The sequence below is a fragment of the Bubalus kerabau genome, chromosome 1, assembly GCF_029407905.1.
Source record: "Bubalus kerabau isolate K-KA32 ecotype Philippines breed swamp buffalo chromosome 1, PCC_UOA_SB_1v2, whole genome shotgun sequence".
NCBI classification, from domain to species: domain Eukaryota; kingdom Metazoa; phylum Chordata; class Mammalia; order Artiodactyla; family Bovidae; genus Bubalus; species Bubalus kerabau.
This window is the reverse complement of record NC_073624.1, coordinates 117360719-117374583: the sequence shown is the minus strand read 5'-3', so window position 1 is coordinate 117374583 and position 13865 is coordinate 117360719. Positions and strand designations below refer to the sequence as shown.

Genomic DNA, 13865 nt, shown 5'->3' with positions numbered 1-13865 from the left:
TAGTGCCATGGCTATAGTGATAAGATGAACCTACTAGATGTTGCTGCTGCTGCTGCTAAGTCATTACAGTCGTGTCTGAATCTGTGCGACCCCATAGACGGCAGCCCACCAGGCTCCCCTGTCCCTGGGGTTCTCCAGGCAAGAACACTGGAGTGGGTTGCCATTTCCTTCTCTAGACTAGATGTTATGATTACTCTTCTTTCCTCCCATTTGTCCCATAGGCTTCTTTGTCTTGAAATTTTTACAACTATTTTTTTCTTTGATACAGACATTGGAAAGTCTACTTATGAAGGATCTAGGTTGGCTCATATATTAGGCACCTCACCCCAAGGTTTATTTGATATGCACTCAAAATAGGCAGTCATAGCTATCTTTCTTAAGAATAGTTGGTAGAAGAATCAGTTCATCACAGTCTTATAAAATACTTAGTAGGAGTGAAAATAAGAAAGCCAAATTGAAAATTAGAATGTGTAGTGGACTAAATGGTGACCGCCCCCCCCCCCCCCCCCACTAAAGGATGTATCCAGGTCCTAATTCACAGAACTTGTGAATATTAACTTATTAATACATGGCAAGAGTGAATAGTGACTTATAAAAAATATATAAGATATGTTTAAGATAAGGATCTTGAGAGGAGGCACTTGTCTTATTCAGGTAGGACCTAAATGCAATTACTCCTACCCTCATAAGAGAGAGGGAGAAGGGGATTCAGCACTAGACACACAAAAGAGAAAGGCAATGTACTGTGGAGGGAGAGGTTGAAGTGATACATTCAGAAATCAAGAGACTCCTGGAGCCACCGGGAGCTGGGAGAGTCAAGGAATTTTCTCTGTGAGTCTTTGAAGGGAGCAAAGTCCTGACAGCACCTTGATTTTGGACTTCAGACCTCCAGAACTGAGAAAACAAATTTCTATTGTTTTAAACCACCCAGTTTGTGGCAATTTGTTAAAGTAGCAACAGCAAGCTAGTACAGAATGGAAGAATAAAATAGATTTGGCAATAGGGAAAATATGAGTCAATGACAATCTTGAAAATTTTCATAACACAAAGATGGAGAATAGAAGTAAAAATATATGGAAAAAGAAAGGAACCATGTAGGGTAATAAATCTATAAATTAGTGCTCCTAAAGAATAGAAAATAAATGGAACAGAAATAATAATCAGAGAAAAGAAAATCATAAGCAAAAGAAAAGAATCTATAGAGAGTAAAACTATACAGAATATATCAGTCAGTCAGTCAGTTCAGTCACTCAGTCGTGTCCGACTCTTTGCGACCCCATGAATCGCAGCACGCCAGGCCTCCCTGTCCATCACCAACTCCTGGAGTTCACTGAGACTCACGTCCATCGAGTCAGTGATGCCATCCAGCCATCTCATCCTCTGTCGTCCCCTTCTCCTCCTGCCCCCAATCGCTCCCAGCTTCAGAGTCTTTTCCAATGAGTCAACTCTTCGCATGAGGTGGCCAAAGTACTGGAGTCTCAGCTTTAACATCATTCCTTCCAAAGAAATCCCAGGACTGATCTCCTTCAGAATGGACTGGTTGGATCTCCCTGCAGTCCAAAGGACTCTCATATAGAGAATATATAAAGCTTAAGATAGCTTATAATGTATCAGAAAAAGTGAACTGAAGCAGTATTTACATATGTCATTTCCTAGTGATTATTTTCAATTTCAAAGGTAAAAACTTATACATTTCTGGGAATTCCCTGGTGCTCCAGTTAAGATTCCACACTTTCACTGCTAAGAGCACAGGTTCTGTCCCTGTTAGGGGAAATGAGATCCCACAAGCCTTGTGGTGTGATCAAAAAATAATAAAATTTAAAAATTATACATTTCTAAGCAAAACACAGTAAAGTAAAATAAAACAGCATTAATTAGATTAGCCTTGAATTTAGATATTGAAAGGGGTACAGTCAAAGATGAGCATTAGAATTTAAACTGAAGTGATAATTTTAATAACAGCACTAGGAAAAGATGTAGGGTAAAGGGGAAAAAATTGGTTGTTATTAGACATGTTGCATCTGCCTGCAGGATCTTTTATTTATTTAAATACATTTGTAGTAGGTGTATTTAAACAATAACTAAGCAATAGAATTCCACATTATTTACATTGTGTCTATCCTGAAAACACTTGTAGACCATTGGGAAAGAAATTTAAAAAAAAATACACAACATTAACCAAATACACCCAATATCTGTATTTTAAATAGAAAAGAGTTGCTGTAAAAGCAGGTATGAAATCATGGGCTGGGAAAAAAGACGTTAACAAGGGATGTCTAGGTTGAGATTGGAGAAGTTTCAAGAAATTTCTAGAAGGTGTAAATAATAAGATTTGTAGTTTATTGCTTTAAATAATCCAAGAGAGGAAATAGTCAAGGAATATTCTCAAATTTATGACTCAGCCACGAATGGTATTGACATTAACTCCAAAGGGGAACAAGGAACTTTTTGAGAGGAAATGATGAGTTCCATTTATACATAATGACTTTGGGTTGGCTGTGAAATACTCATCTTGAGATGTTTAGTAAGCAGGTGGTTATTTAGGTCAGAAACTCATGAGTGAGGAATGGCATAGAACAAATATTTGGAGTGCTAGAATACACAGGGTAATTTAAATCATGGGAATAGATGAGACTGCTTATAGACTGAGAAGAGAGGAGGCCCTGGGGAATGTCACGCCAACATTTAAGGGTGGATAGTGAAGCATGAGTGGGAGAGGTGACCAAAGAAGTGTAGCCAGACAGGTAGGAGAAAAGGCCAAAGAGTATGGGATCAGTTAAGATGTGGGGAAAGAATATTTTTAAAGGGATGAATTTATCCATAATTTCAAATTCTAAGAGGTCAGGCAAAGTCAGGACTTAAAAATATCAGATCTGAAGAATTCATTGGTAAACATAGGAGAAGCTGTTTCTGTGGAGCAGAGGAAATTGGTACTAGGATGGAATGAACTTAGAACTGTTTGTTATTTTTATTTTGTCTTATTTTTAAAATGCAGAAGATGTGAACATACTTAAATATTGACATGAAGGCTCTAATACAGAATAAAAGTAATTCTTTATGAAGAATAAAAGCAATGTATACGTAAAGATACAAGTCCCTGAGAAAGCAGAAGTTTAAAAGAGATTAGCCTTAGAAAGAATGAGGAGCAGTTCTTCAGTTGTACCAGAAAGGAAAGAAAGAAGGAAAAGGTATATTTCTCAAATTTAGTGACAGAAAACTTCTCAAGTTCCAATCTAAGGGCTGTTATGTCTCTTTGTGAAGTAGAATACATCGTGTCCTAAGAATAAAGGGGAAGACAGTGAAATGAGAATTTTGAGGACTGGGAAGATTTGAAGTAGTTATTATGGAAAATGAGAGAGGAAGCTGAATAGAGAATGATAGAAATATTCTCTACCTAATTTAATGATTTTCCTCCAGCAGCACCCAGCAGCCCTGAAGCAGGTATGGAACATGCAGACAGTAAGATTCCTTCACTTTTCCCAACACTGGGGTCTTGTCAGGTGGCTGTAAAGGAAAATAGTGCAAGAGAGTTTCAAGTTTTTAGCTAAAGAGTATGCAAACTGGTGAATCTAAATTGGATCAAGAAGAGATAACATGATGGATAGGGAGAAAAATAGGAAAGAAAGTAGACTTGTGGAACCAGTGAAATTAATGGACAAATGTTACAGGAGTAAATGACTTAACCTGGAAGGATAGGAGGTTGCAGTCCATGAGTGGAATGTGTGACTTGTGAGTTCAGAAGTAGAGACATTTTCGGAGATTACAAGATCTAGAATGTGGCTACAAAAGTGGCAGTTTTGGAGCATTATGATGGTAAAGATATCCAGTAACACAGAGACCAAGTTATTGGATACTGTAATCATCTAGGTCCCAAATTTGTAGATGGTGGCAAAATTTTGACTGAAAAGCAAACTGTGAGTCAGATACCAAAGTGAGTAAGGAGGCCTGATCAGAGGAAGATGGTATCCTAGGGAAGATGAGAGGATTGGTACAGCTACATAATATCAGCCTCAAAGAAGCGTTGATGGTGTTTGTGGTTCCTAGTCCTCTAAGTGCAAGATGTGAAAGTGAAGGAAGGAGACCAGCTGATTTTCACAGGAAGAGATATAAATTGAGATAGCTTTGCACATACAGGGATAATCTGAGGCAGGAAACAACAGAGTTCTTGACCTTGACCTTGACTTTGACCTTGAATACGTCCAAGAAGTAGTCATGAAGTTTTTGGCAAAGATAAATAGGTGAAGCAGAAGGAGTGCCAGATAGACCCTCTAAAAGATAATCTTCTTTGCTGCTTATTGCATTGTAGTTTTCTCTAGCTTATTGGGATAGGCTCTTTAAGTCTACTTGGAAATCTGTAGATGTCTGGATATGAATCAGAAGCCAGAACTATGACATTTCTCAATGTTATAAGGATGGAGTAAAAGTGAAAGGAGTTATTATAGGTGGCCTAGCTATTCTGGTTGTATAATATAGAAAAATCAACATCCATTTGATGTACTCTGGCCATTGTTCCATGGACAATATACAGATTATATGAGTCTGCATATGGAGAACTTTGAAGAGAAGAATCTACCTATAAGCTGTAATTGCTTGATTGTCAGTCCATGGAGCTGGATTCCCTCCTTTATGAGCAAAGTGGCAGGCATTGAAAGTTTACATCACACTGGAACAGTATAGCTCTCTTATAAAATTTGAATACTGGTCTTCTAATGGACTTCAAGTTGGGCATGGGAATAGTTTACCCATTGGACCACCCAGGCAACATGGGTGGAAGGTGAAAGTGAAGTCACTCAGTCGTATCCAACTCTTTGCCTCCCCATGGACTGTAGTCTACCAGGTTCCTTCGTCCATGGGATTTTCCAGGCAAGAATGGACACATATCCTGTCGGTAGCAATAAACTAAAGATATGACCAGATGTGAGTCTAACAAAAGGTCCAGAGGACAATGTTCAGAGTTATAACTTGGTCTCAGAGAACCACTGGGCTGCTTCTCAGCAAAGGCAGGTGTCTAAAGTCTCTACTATCATCTATTTCTTCAGGCATTGCCAGGAAACCTATGAAATTTCAATGTACTTTGCTAATTATACTTATCTGTTGTTTTCTTCTAATCCAGTCTAGTAATTCCAATTGCAGTTGTGGACTTGTACAGAAGGAGTGCCAGATAGAATCTCTAAAAGATAATCTTTGCTACTTATTGCATTGTGTTTTTCTCTAGTTTATTGGGATAGTCTGTAGATTCAGACTCAGACTGCTTTAGGTTAAACTTTTTAGAAACTCAGAACAAGGGGAAGATTAACATGAAAGCTTGGCATTTCTGACTACCTAATATAAATATCTTTATAATCTTATCTTCGAAAAAGAAGGCCCACTGTATTCTAGCACAGTGTGAATTTATTTATTTTGATTAATTAATATTTTTATTTACATATTTATTTGCCTTTGTAGAGTTATTCCAGGCCAGAGTTATCAGACATTATGGTCACGGGGTCATTGGCCTATGCTCCAGGTGTTTAAAGGCCATCTTTATAGCGAGTAGCTCTGCATTGGTACAGGAAAAAAGCTTCCCCCATCTCTGGTTTTACAACAGGATAAGCTCTCTTGTGTTGGAGGCATCTGTTTCAGTGCAAAAGGATTAACACAATAAAAGTAGTGTAGGATATTAGGTAAAGGTGATTAGATCAATTCTTGGATTTCTTGAAGGCTAGTATTCTGGCTGGGATCCAGACAAAATCCGTTTCCTCCTTGAAATGGTTTGATTGTGGAACAGTCTTTTGCAACTGCATGGACTGGAGCCTGCCAGGCTCCTCTGTCTGAATTCTCCAGGCAAAAATACTGGAGTGGGTTGCCATGCTGTTCTCCAAGGGATCTTCCTGAATCAGGGATTGAAACCAGGTCTCCTGCACTGCAGAGAGATTCTTTACTGTTTGAGCTATCAGAGAAGCCCTAGAGAATGATACATGATCTGCAAATAACAACAGATCTCTGTATATCCTTGATGGACTTGAAAGTTTGCCATCCAAGGATATCAGATAGTTTTTGAATGTCTATTTCCAAGGTTTGTCCTTCTTCTAAATGGCCCAGATGGCCAAGGACTTAAATGCCTAATGTTTGTTTTTATGACTTGCAACTATACACTGAGTAAATAGCCTTGTTTAAATAGCCACAAATAATGACCCTCTCCTCACTCAGAAACATATTTTCCCCATTTATCTTCTACTTCTTATTTTAAATATTTTAAACTATGCTTCCCAATTCATACCTGTTTCAGGCTGCCATCCTAACTTGGGCTTCCCTGGTGGCTCAGATGGCAAAGAATCTACCTGCATTGCAGAAGACCTGGGTTCAATCTCTGGGTCCAGAAGATCCCCTCGAAGAGGAAATGGCAACCCACTCCAATATTCTTGCCTGGAGAATCTCATGGTCAGAGGAACCTGGCAGGCTATGGTCCATAGGGTTGCAGAGTCAGACACGACTAAAGCAACTTAGCAGTTTCCTAACTTAGCTCTGGGCAATTGATGTAATATTTTTTTAACTTCTCCCCTGTGCTCTGTACAATGGATTAAACCAACTTTCTAAAATCCCATTTTACTTTATTTGCTTGTTTATACACTTATATATTTTTCATGATTACCTCAAAATAATCCATGTAGCTGGATCTTTGGAATAATAGGCATTTCAGGATTTTTCAAATGCTCCAAAAAATTAATATATCATTCATACATAGCTTTTTGTATATTTATGCCAACCAGAAAGCAATTAATTATGAAGCATTCTATAACATCCACTTTTTGAAGGAAAATTTTGCTACAAACTAAAATGAAAGAAGCTTTAAAACTCCCTCAAATTTAAATTACAACACTTTGTTTAAGAATCATGGGAATTAGTTTCAGAAGAGACTATTTCTAGAGAGAAAAAGGGGGAAGATTACATATCCAATTTAAGTACTTATGAGTCCATTTTTAAAATGAAATCACCTTTATAAATTAACTAAAAATCCAGTAGCCATATTATTTAGATAACATGAAACTTGAGACTTTTTCTAATAAGACGTTTCTGCTTTTTTGTAGAAGAGGTCTGTCCAGAAGGCCTTATCAACGAGGATTAATGTGTTCTCGATGTGGCGGCTATGACAGATGCACAGATTTTCTATGCAGTAAGCTCAAGAAAATAACTGAAACATGAAAAAATCCCATAATGCATTGAATGACAAGAAAATGAAGTGGTGAACACTAGTCTTTCATTGTCATGTTAATATTGTTCCTTAGATCAGAAAGGTTTTGTTATATTATCAGAGGTGGTATCAAACTGTATCATCTTTAGACTTTTTTAAACTGCACAGCCTTTTCTGCCCTCTCTAACTCTTATTCCTGCCCCTAAGGAAATACTAGAATATCTGAAAGAAGGAATGAGAACTAACAGTTTTACTCTGAAGACAAGCTTTGCATCTAATTCCTGAAATATCAGCCTGTTTGAGAATGACTGCTCTAAAGAATAGGATATTCTAAAACATTTATTAAAAAGAGAAAAGAAGTAAAATAGCAAATGGTTAATATAATAGCCTTTTACTTTTGTTTTTCCCCCAAAATATTCAGAGGATAAAACTAGAAAATGTTTTATTAATAAATTTTTCTTTTCACTTTTCTAAATATGAGAGCATATAACCCAAGATGCTTACAGGAATGTAGTAGGGAGTAAATTCAGACAAGGGCATATTATGCTTTTGTGTTAAAGAAACTAGTGCTGGAGTGACCCACTGTAACATTTCTTCCCTTGCTTCATCTGAATCAAGATGCAAAACCTTGCCCTTCCTCTTCCCTTTTTCTTTCTCTTCCTGGGAATATCCAGACCTAAAACCATTGTGTAGGTCAGAAAGGGGTAGGCATCCACACAGAGGGAGACACGTTAGCACCTAAGCAAGAAGACAAGGAATTCATACACGATGCAGTGGGCATGAGGAGAGAGCCTAAGTGGGATGAGAACACATGGGGTATGGCCTTGTGTGGAGAGCTAGAGCCCTCAAGGGGTGAGGTGAGTGTGCCTGCTGGAGATCAGGCTTGGGGCCCCACATCAGAGTAATGGCATGTCCACGCAGGAGTGGCTCACCCTGCGGTGTCACGGTCCAGGCACGGCGGGGACAGATCCCCCCGGGGTGGGAGGGAGATGCCTGGCAGTGTGTCAGAGTCTGACCAGGTGGGGAAGGCATCCCTGGAGGTCTGGGCTGGACCTGTGTGGGAGCCCAGGCAGAATGGGGAGAAGATTCACTTCTAGGGCTGACCTGAAGAGAGGTGTTAAAAAGGAAGCAGCTAAGGGGGCCTCCGCATTTGAGGGCAATCTCCTCACACTAGGTATCAGAGTCCAAACTAGGTGAGGAAGCTTTTAATGTTGGGGGAGGTGGCTTGGCATGGGAGGGGTCAGAGTCCTAGTGGGGTAAGAAAGGAATATGTTGGAGAAGCCCAAAGCTAACTTTCAGAGTCTGAGCAGGGTGGGAGAGGGATCCAAGTAGAGGATCAGCCTGTCGGTTGCCAGATTAAATGCTGGGCATCCAGAGGAGGAGGGAGAGAGACGGACTGGGTGTTTGAGGTCGGTAGATGGAAGCTATACATTTAAAATAGATAAACAACAAGGTCCCAATGTATAGCACAGGAAACTATATTGAATATCCTGTGATAAACCATAACGGAAAATAATGTAAAAGATAATTTATATATGTGTTTAACTGAGACACTTTGCTGTACCATAGAGATTGGCACAACATTTAAAATCAACTGCACTTCAATTTAAAATTTTTGAAATGCTAGGCATCCAGTTAAATTTGAATTTCAGAAAAACAAAAGTATTTTTAGTATAAATATATCCCAAATATTACATAGGCTATTCTTATACTAAAATATATCTGTTGTTTTCTGAAATTTGAATATAACTAGGCATCCTATATTTTTATTTGCTGAATCTGGCAACTCTACCACCCCAATGTGGAGTATCAGAGTCCAAGCAAGAAGAGGGAGTAGAAGCAGTGATGGGAGATTAGAAGCATTTTGGAAAGTGAAAATGAAAGTCTCTCAGTTGTGTCTAACTCTTTGCGACCCCATATGGACTGTAGCCTGCCAGAATCTTCTGTCCATGGAATTCTCCAGGCCAGAATCCTAGAGTGGCTAGCCCTTCCCTTTTCCAGGGGATCTTCCCAACCCCGAATCAAACCCAGATCTCCCACACTGCAATCGGATTCTTTACCATCTGAGCTACCAGGGAAGCCCAGAAACAATTGGAGGATAGATCAAATAAGCAAACAGATTAAGGATAATGGAGCAGGTTTTCTCACTGTCAGAGGATAGCATATGAATATGTAAAGGAGGAAAACAAGCCCAAATCTTTTGGTGATGATTTGGATGATTTAGAGCTACTGGAACTTAAAAGTTTCAATAAACATAAATAAGCATAGAGGTAAATATTTATATATGTATGTATCAACATACATTTATTCCTTAGCTCTGAGACAGCCTTGGAACAGTGTCCTCTCAGCCCTAAAGCAACAGGGGCTTCCAAGGTGGCGCTCGTGGTAAGGAACTTGCCTGCCAATGCAGGAGATGTAAGAGATGCAAGTTTGATCCCTGGGTGAGGAAGATCCCCTGGAGAACGGCGTGGCGGCCCACTTCAGTATTCTTGCCTGAAGAATTCCATGGACAGAAAAGCCTGGTGGGCTACGGTCTGTGGCGTTGCAAAGAGTCGGACATGACTTAGTGATGCAATGAGCACAATAGTACTCAGACCTTGGCTTCTAAATTCCAGTCCACACTAAAGGGAGCCAGGACTCTCTGGAGAAAGGTCAAATTCCATGGCTGGGGCAGGAGAAACATTAAATAAACCCCAAACATCTTTTTCTACCTGAAAGCAAGGAAGTGCTCAAAGAATGGTGGAGACATGTAACATAAAGGACACAGAAGCCATCTTAAAGGGCTTTTACTGGTCAAACCTGGGACAATTTGAGCACCAAAATAAGGATAATAGTAGTCAATTATAACTCACTGGATAAAACAGGATACTATAATTCATACTGATATAAATTAATAAGTGACTAAAAGTTGTATGAGAAACAGTTTATTTGCATAGTTCGGAAGTAACTCCTCAAAGAAGTACTTCATTAGGGGTAAAGACTAACTTCACGATGGAGGAGCCTGGCAGACACAACCTAACACAGTGGTCAAAGTGAATATCACCAGCAACAGGAGGTATCAAAAACAAAACCCTTCACCTAAGAGAATTCAATGAGGAGAGCATGTCATCCATCACCTGTGTGGTATTCCTACCAAAGATGCATAACCTAATCCAGCCACAACGAAGCACCAAATAAATCAAAATCTGGATTTGTTTAAAAACTGGGGATAGATAGATACATAGATATTTAAATAAATCAAAATCCAGATTTATGTAAAAACTGAGAATAGATAGATATATAGATATTTAAAGAAATAACTAAAAACTTCAGAAATAGAAATTCTTGAATGTGGATACTATACTAAATTGAGATAGCCACTATGGAAAATAATATGGAAGTTCCTCCAAAATTAAAAATACAACTAATGTGTGTGTGTGTACACATGCACACTCAGTCATGTCTGACTCTTTGTGGCCCCGTGGACTATAGCCTGTCACTCTCCCCTGTCCGTGGAATTTTCTAGGCCAGAATAGTAGAGTAGGTTACCATTTCCTACTCCAGAGGCTTTTCCCAACCCAGGGATTGAACTCGCATCTCATGCATGTCCTGTACTGGCAGGCAGGTTCTTTACCACCCGGGAAGCCCTGCAAATAAATACCATCAGTTCAGTTCAGTCGCTCAGTCATGTCCGACTCTTTGTGACCACATGAACTGCAGCACACCAGGCCTCCCTGTCCATCACCAACTCCCTCCATCGAGTCAGTGATGCCATCCAGCCATCTCATCCTCTGTCGTCCCCCTCTCCTCCTGCCCCCAATCCCTCCCAGCATCAGAGTCTTTTCCAATGAGTCAACTCTTCGCATGAGGTGGCCAAAGTACTGGAGTTTCAGCTTCAGCATCAGTCCTTCCAAAGAAATCCCTGGGCTTATCTCCTTCAGAATGGACTGGTTGGATCTCCTTGCAGTCCAAGGGACTCTCAAGAGTCTTCTCCAACACCACAGTTCAAAAGTATCAATTTTTCAGCGCTCAGCCTTCTTCACAGTCCAACTCTCACATCCATACATGACCACTGGAAAAACCATAGCCTTGACTAGATGGACCTTAGTTGGCAAAGTAATGTCTTTGCTTTTGAATATGCTATCTAGGTTGATCATAACTTTCCTTCCAAGGAGTAAGCATCTTTTAATTTCATGGCTGCAGTCACCATCTGCAGTGATTTTGAAGCCCCCAAAAATAAAGTCTGACACTGTTTCCACTGTTTCCCCATCTATTTCCCATGAAGTGGTGGGACTGGATGCCATGATCTTCGTTTTCTGAATGTTGAGCTTTAAGCCAACTTTTTCACTCTCCACTTTCACTTTCACCAAGAGGCTTTTTAGTTCCTCTTCACTTTCTGCCATAAGGTATCTATGGGTAAAACTGCATTTGTCCTTCCAGTCTCCTTCCTAGTGGAATCTGGGAGTGATTGTTTGAACTTCTCTGCCCAAACGAGCAAAGGAAAGGAAATTTATTTCCTGAAACATATTGTGATAGCATTGGGCTAGATAGCAAAAACAAGGAGTACCAGGCTCTGCAGTTAACCTTGCCATCTGTGAGATGAAGAGCAACCAAAGCTTCTGAAAATAAGAATTAAATGAGGAAAATGAATAGATTCAGAGGACTAATTTTGAATGATCTTGGGGGGTGTGGGGACAAGAAAGATTAAAAATAAGATAACACAATATTAACATAACTGTACTTCATTTTTTAAAAAAGATGTTATGGAATTCTAGAATGTTGAAGCTGGAACAGTCTTTGGAAAGAAGAAGTGAAGTGCTTTATATAAGCTGACAGGATGATTAAGAAACAGAATAAGTACTGGAATCCATACCTCTTCTTCCTATACTTCCATGCTTTCTCTAGCAGACCAGGAGAATCTACTGAAAGAAATATGTTGTACCTTACAATTGGCTACTGGTTGAAGGGGGTACATCAAAGATGAGGGTATGGTACCTGAAAACTAGAAGAATAACATTATTATTGTTGGGGAAAATATCTTATATTCTAGAAAAAGAAGAAATTTTATGTAATTCTTTGTGAACTTTCTTTTTCTTTCTAGGCAATGCAGATCGTGACCAAGCCATATGTATGTATTGTTGTCCTTTATTTCTTGAACGATTCAACTACTTCATGTGAAATCCAGCTTTCAATTACTTCTTTATTTACAGATTACCGATATTGGTATCCAAGATGGGAAGTACCCCGGCCAATTGTGTGTAATCCACTGTGTTTATTGACTTTATTTCTGAGAATGATGTGTTTTTCACTGAGTGCCACAGTTGTCTTGATAATACAGTCTTATTTTCCAAATATATTAGTGGAAGAAGAGATGGTTTTTACCCCTGTGGAAACTGGGCCAGCAAAAGAGGAGGGAAAGAAAAAGAAGCAGGTGGAGGAGGAGGAGGAAGAAGAGAAAGAAGAGGAGGAGGAGGAGGAAGAGGAGGGGGAAGAGGAGAAAGAGGAGGTGGGGGGAGAAGAGGAAGAGGAGGAGAAGGGAGAGGAGGGGAAGGAGGAGGGGGGAGAGGAGGAGGCAGAAGAGGAAGAGGAGGAAAAAGAGGAGGGATAAGACTTACCACTGTCATAGGATAAAATTGTAATTAAAAAAAGACAAAAAATAAAAAATGAAATAAAAAACACTGGGAAAAAAACCCCACTGAGCTTTAACAAAAAATAATATGCACAAATCACTACTGTAATACCTTTTATCCCCTTCTCTTTCCCATATTTATTGAAAAAATTTAAATTTGAAAAACAAACAAAAAAACATGTATTTTGTAATAAGCACTATAAACCAAGTTCTTGCACACGAAGAACAAATAAAGACATGATGACAGAAAATACTAAAAAAATATTTTACCAGTCTAATTAATCTTAAGCTTTCACTGTATTATTCTTTTAAAAGATGAAATTTCTACTTTCTAAATATGTTTCTATCTCTGTATTTTAAATATTTTTAAATGGGTTAAAAAATTTCTCAAGTATTAAATAAGATTATACATGTAACGTGCTTAGGACCATTCCAAGTTCAGGACAACCATTTGATAACTTTTGATTGTATTGTTTTTATCACTCCTATCATAATTGTTACTTGTGGTGGTGATGATGGTGGCGATACTTTCCATGTGTTATCAAGACTTCTAATACCATTATTTATCTTTGTAGTACATGTGTTTAGAATGGTGTAAGTGGTATTTGTACATGCTATTAGCAGACAAATTTTTTATTTCTACTTCATGCTTGGTATTTCAAAAGCTTTACTGTAATTCTTTACTAGACTATATAATTTGTTGACACCCAGGGCTAATAAATGTCAAAAGTTTAATTAGTTGTATCAGAGCAATCTGGCTGCTTCCAAATTTGTGTTAAAAATAAAATAAGGGGGAGGAGCCAAGATGGCGGAGGAGTAGGACGGGGAGAACACTTTCTCCCCCACAAATTCATCAAAAGAGCATTTAAACGTCGAGTAAATTCCACAAAACAACTTCTGAATGCCGGCAGAGGACATCAGGCACCCAGAAAAGCAGCCCAACTCTTCGAAAGGAGGTAGGAAAAAATATAAAAGACAAAAAAAGAGACAAAAGAGGGAGGGACGGAGTTCCTTCCCGGGAAGGGAGTCTTAAAAAGAGAGGTTTCCAAACACCAGGAAACCCTCTCACTGCCGAATCTGTGCCGA

The 13865-nt window shown here is 39.0% G+C and overlaps 1 protein-coding gene across 1 annotated transcript in view; it reads left to right on the top strand.

The window, feature by feature from the left end:
• GLIPR1L2 (GLIPR1 like 2) overlaps positions 1-12680 on the top strand; it is a gene marked incomplete at its 3' end in the record, with an annotated part of 34220 nt that extends 21540 nt beyond the window's left edge. The window contains exons 4-6 of the mRNA XM_055566397.1: positions 7068-7153; positions 12252-12278; positions 12361-12680. Of these exons, the coding sequence (XP_055422372.1) occupies positions 7068-7153; positions 12252-12278; positions 12361-12680 (433 nt within the window). The remainder of the gene's footprint in view (positions 1-7067; positions 7154-12251; positions 12279-12360) is intronic.
• Positions 12681-13865: the final 1185 nt, after the last annotated feature.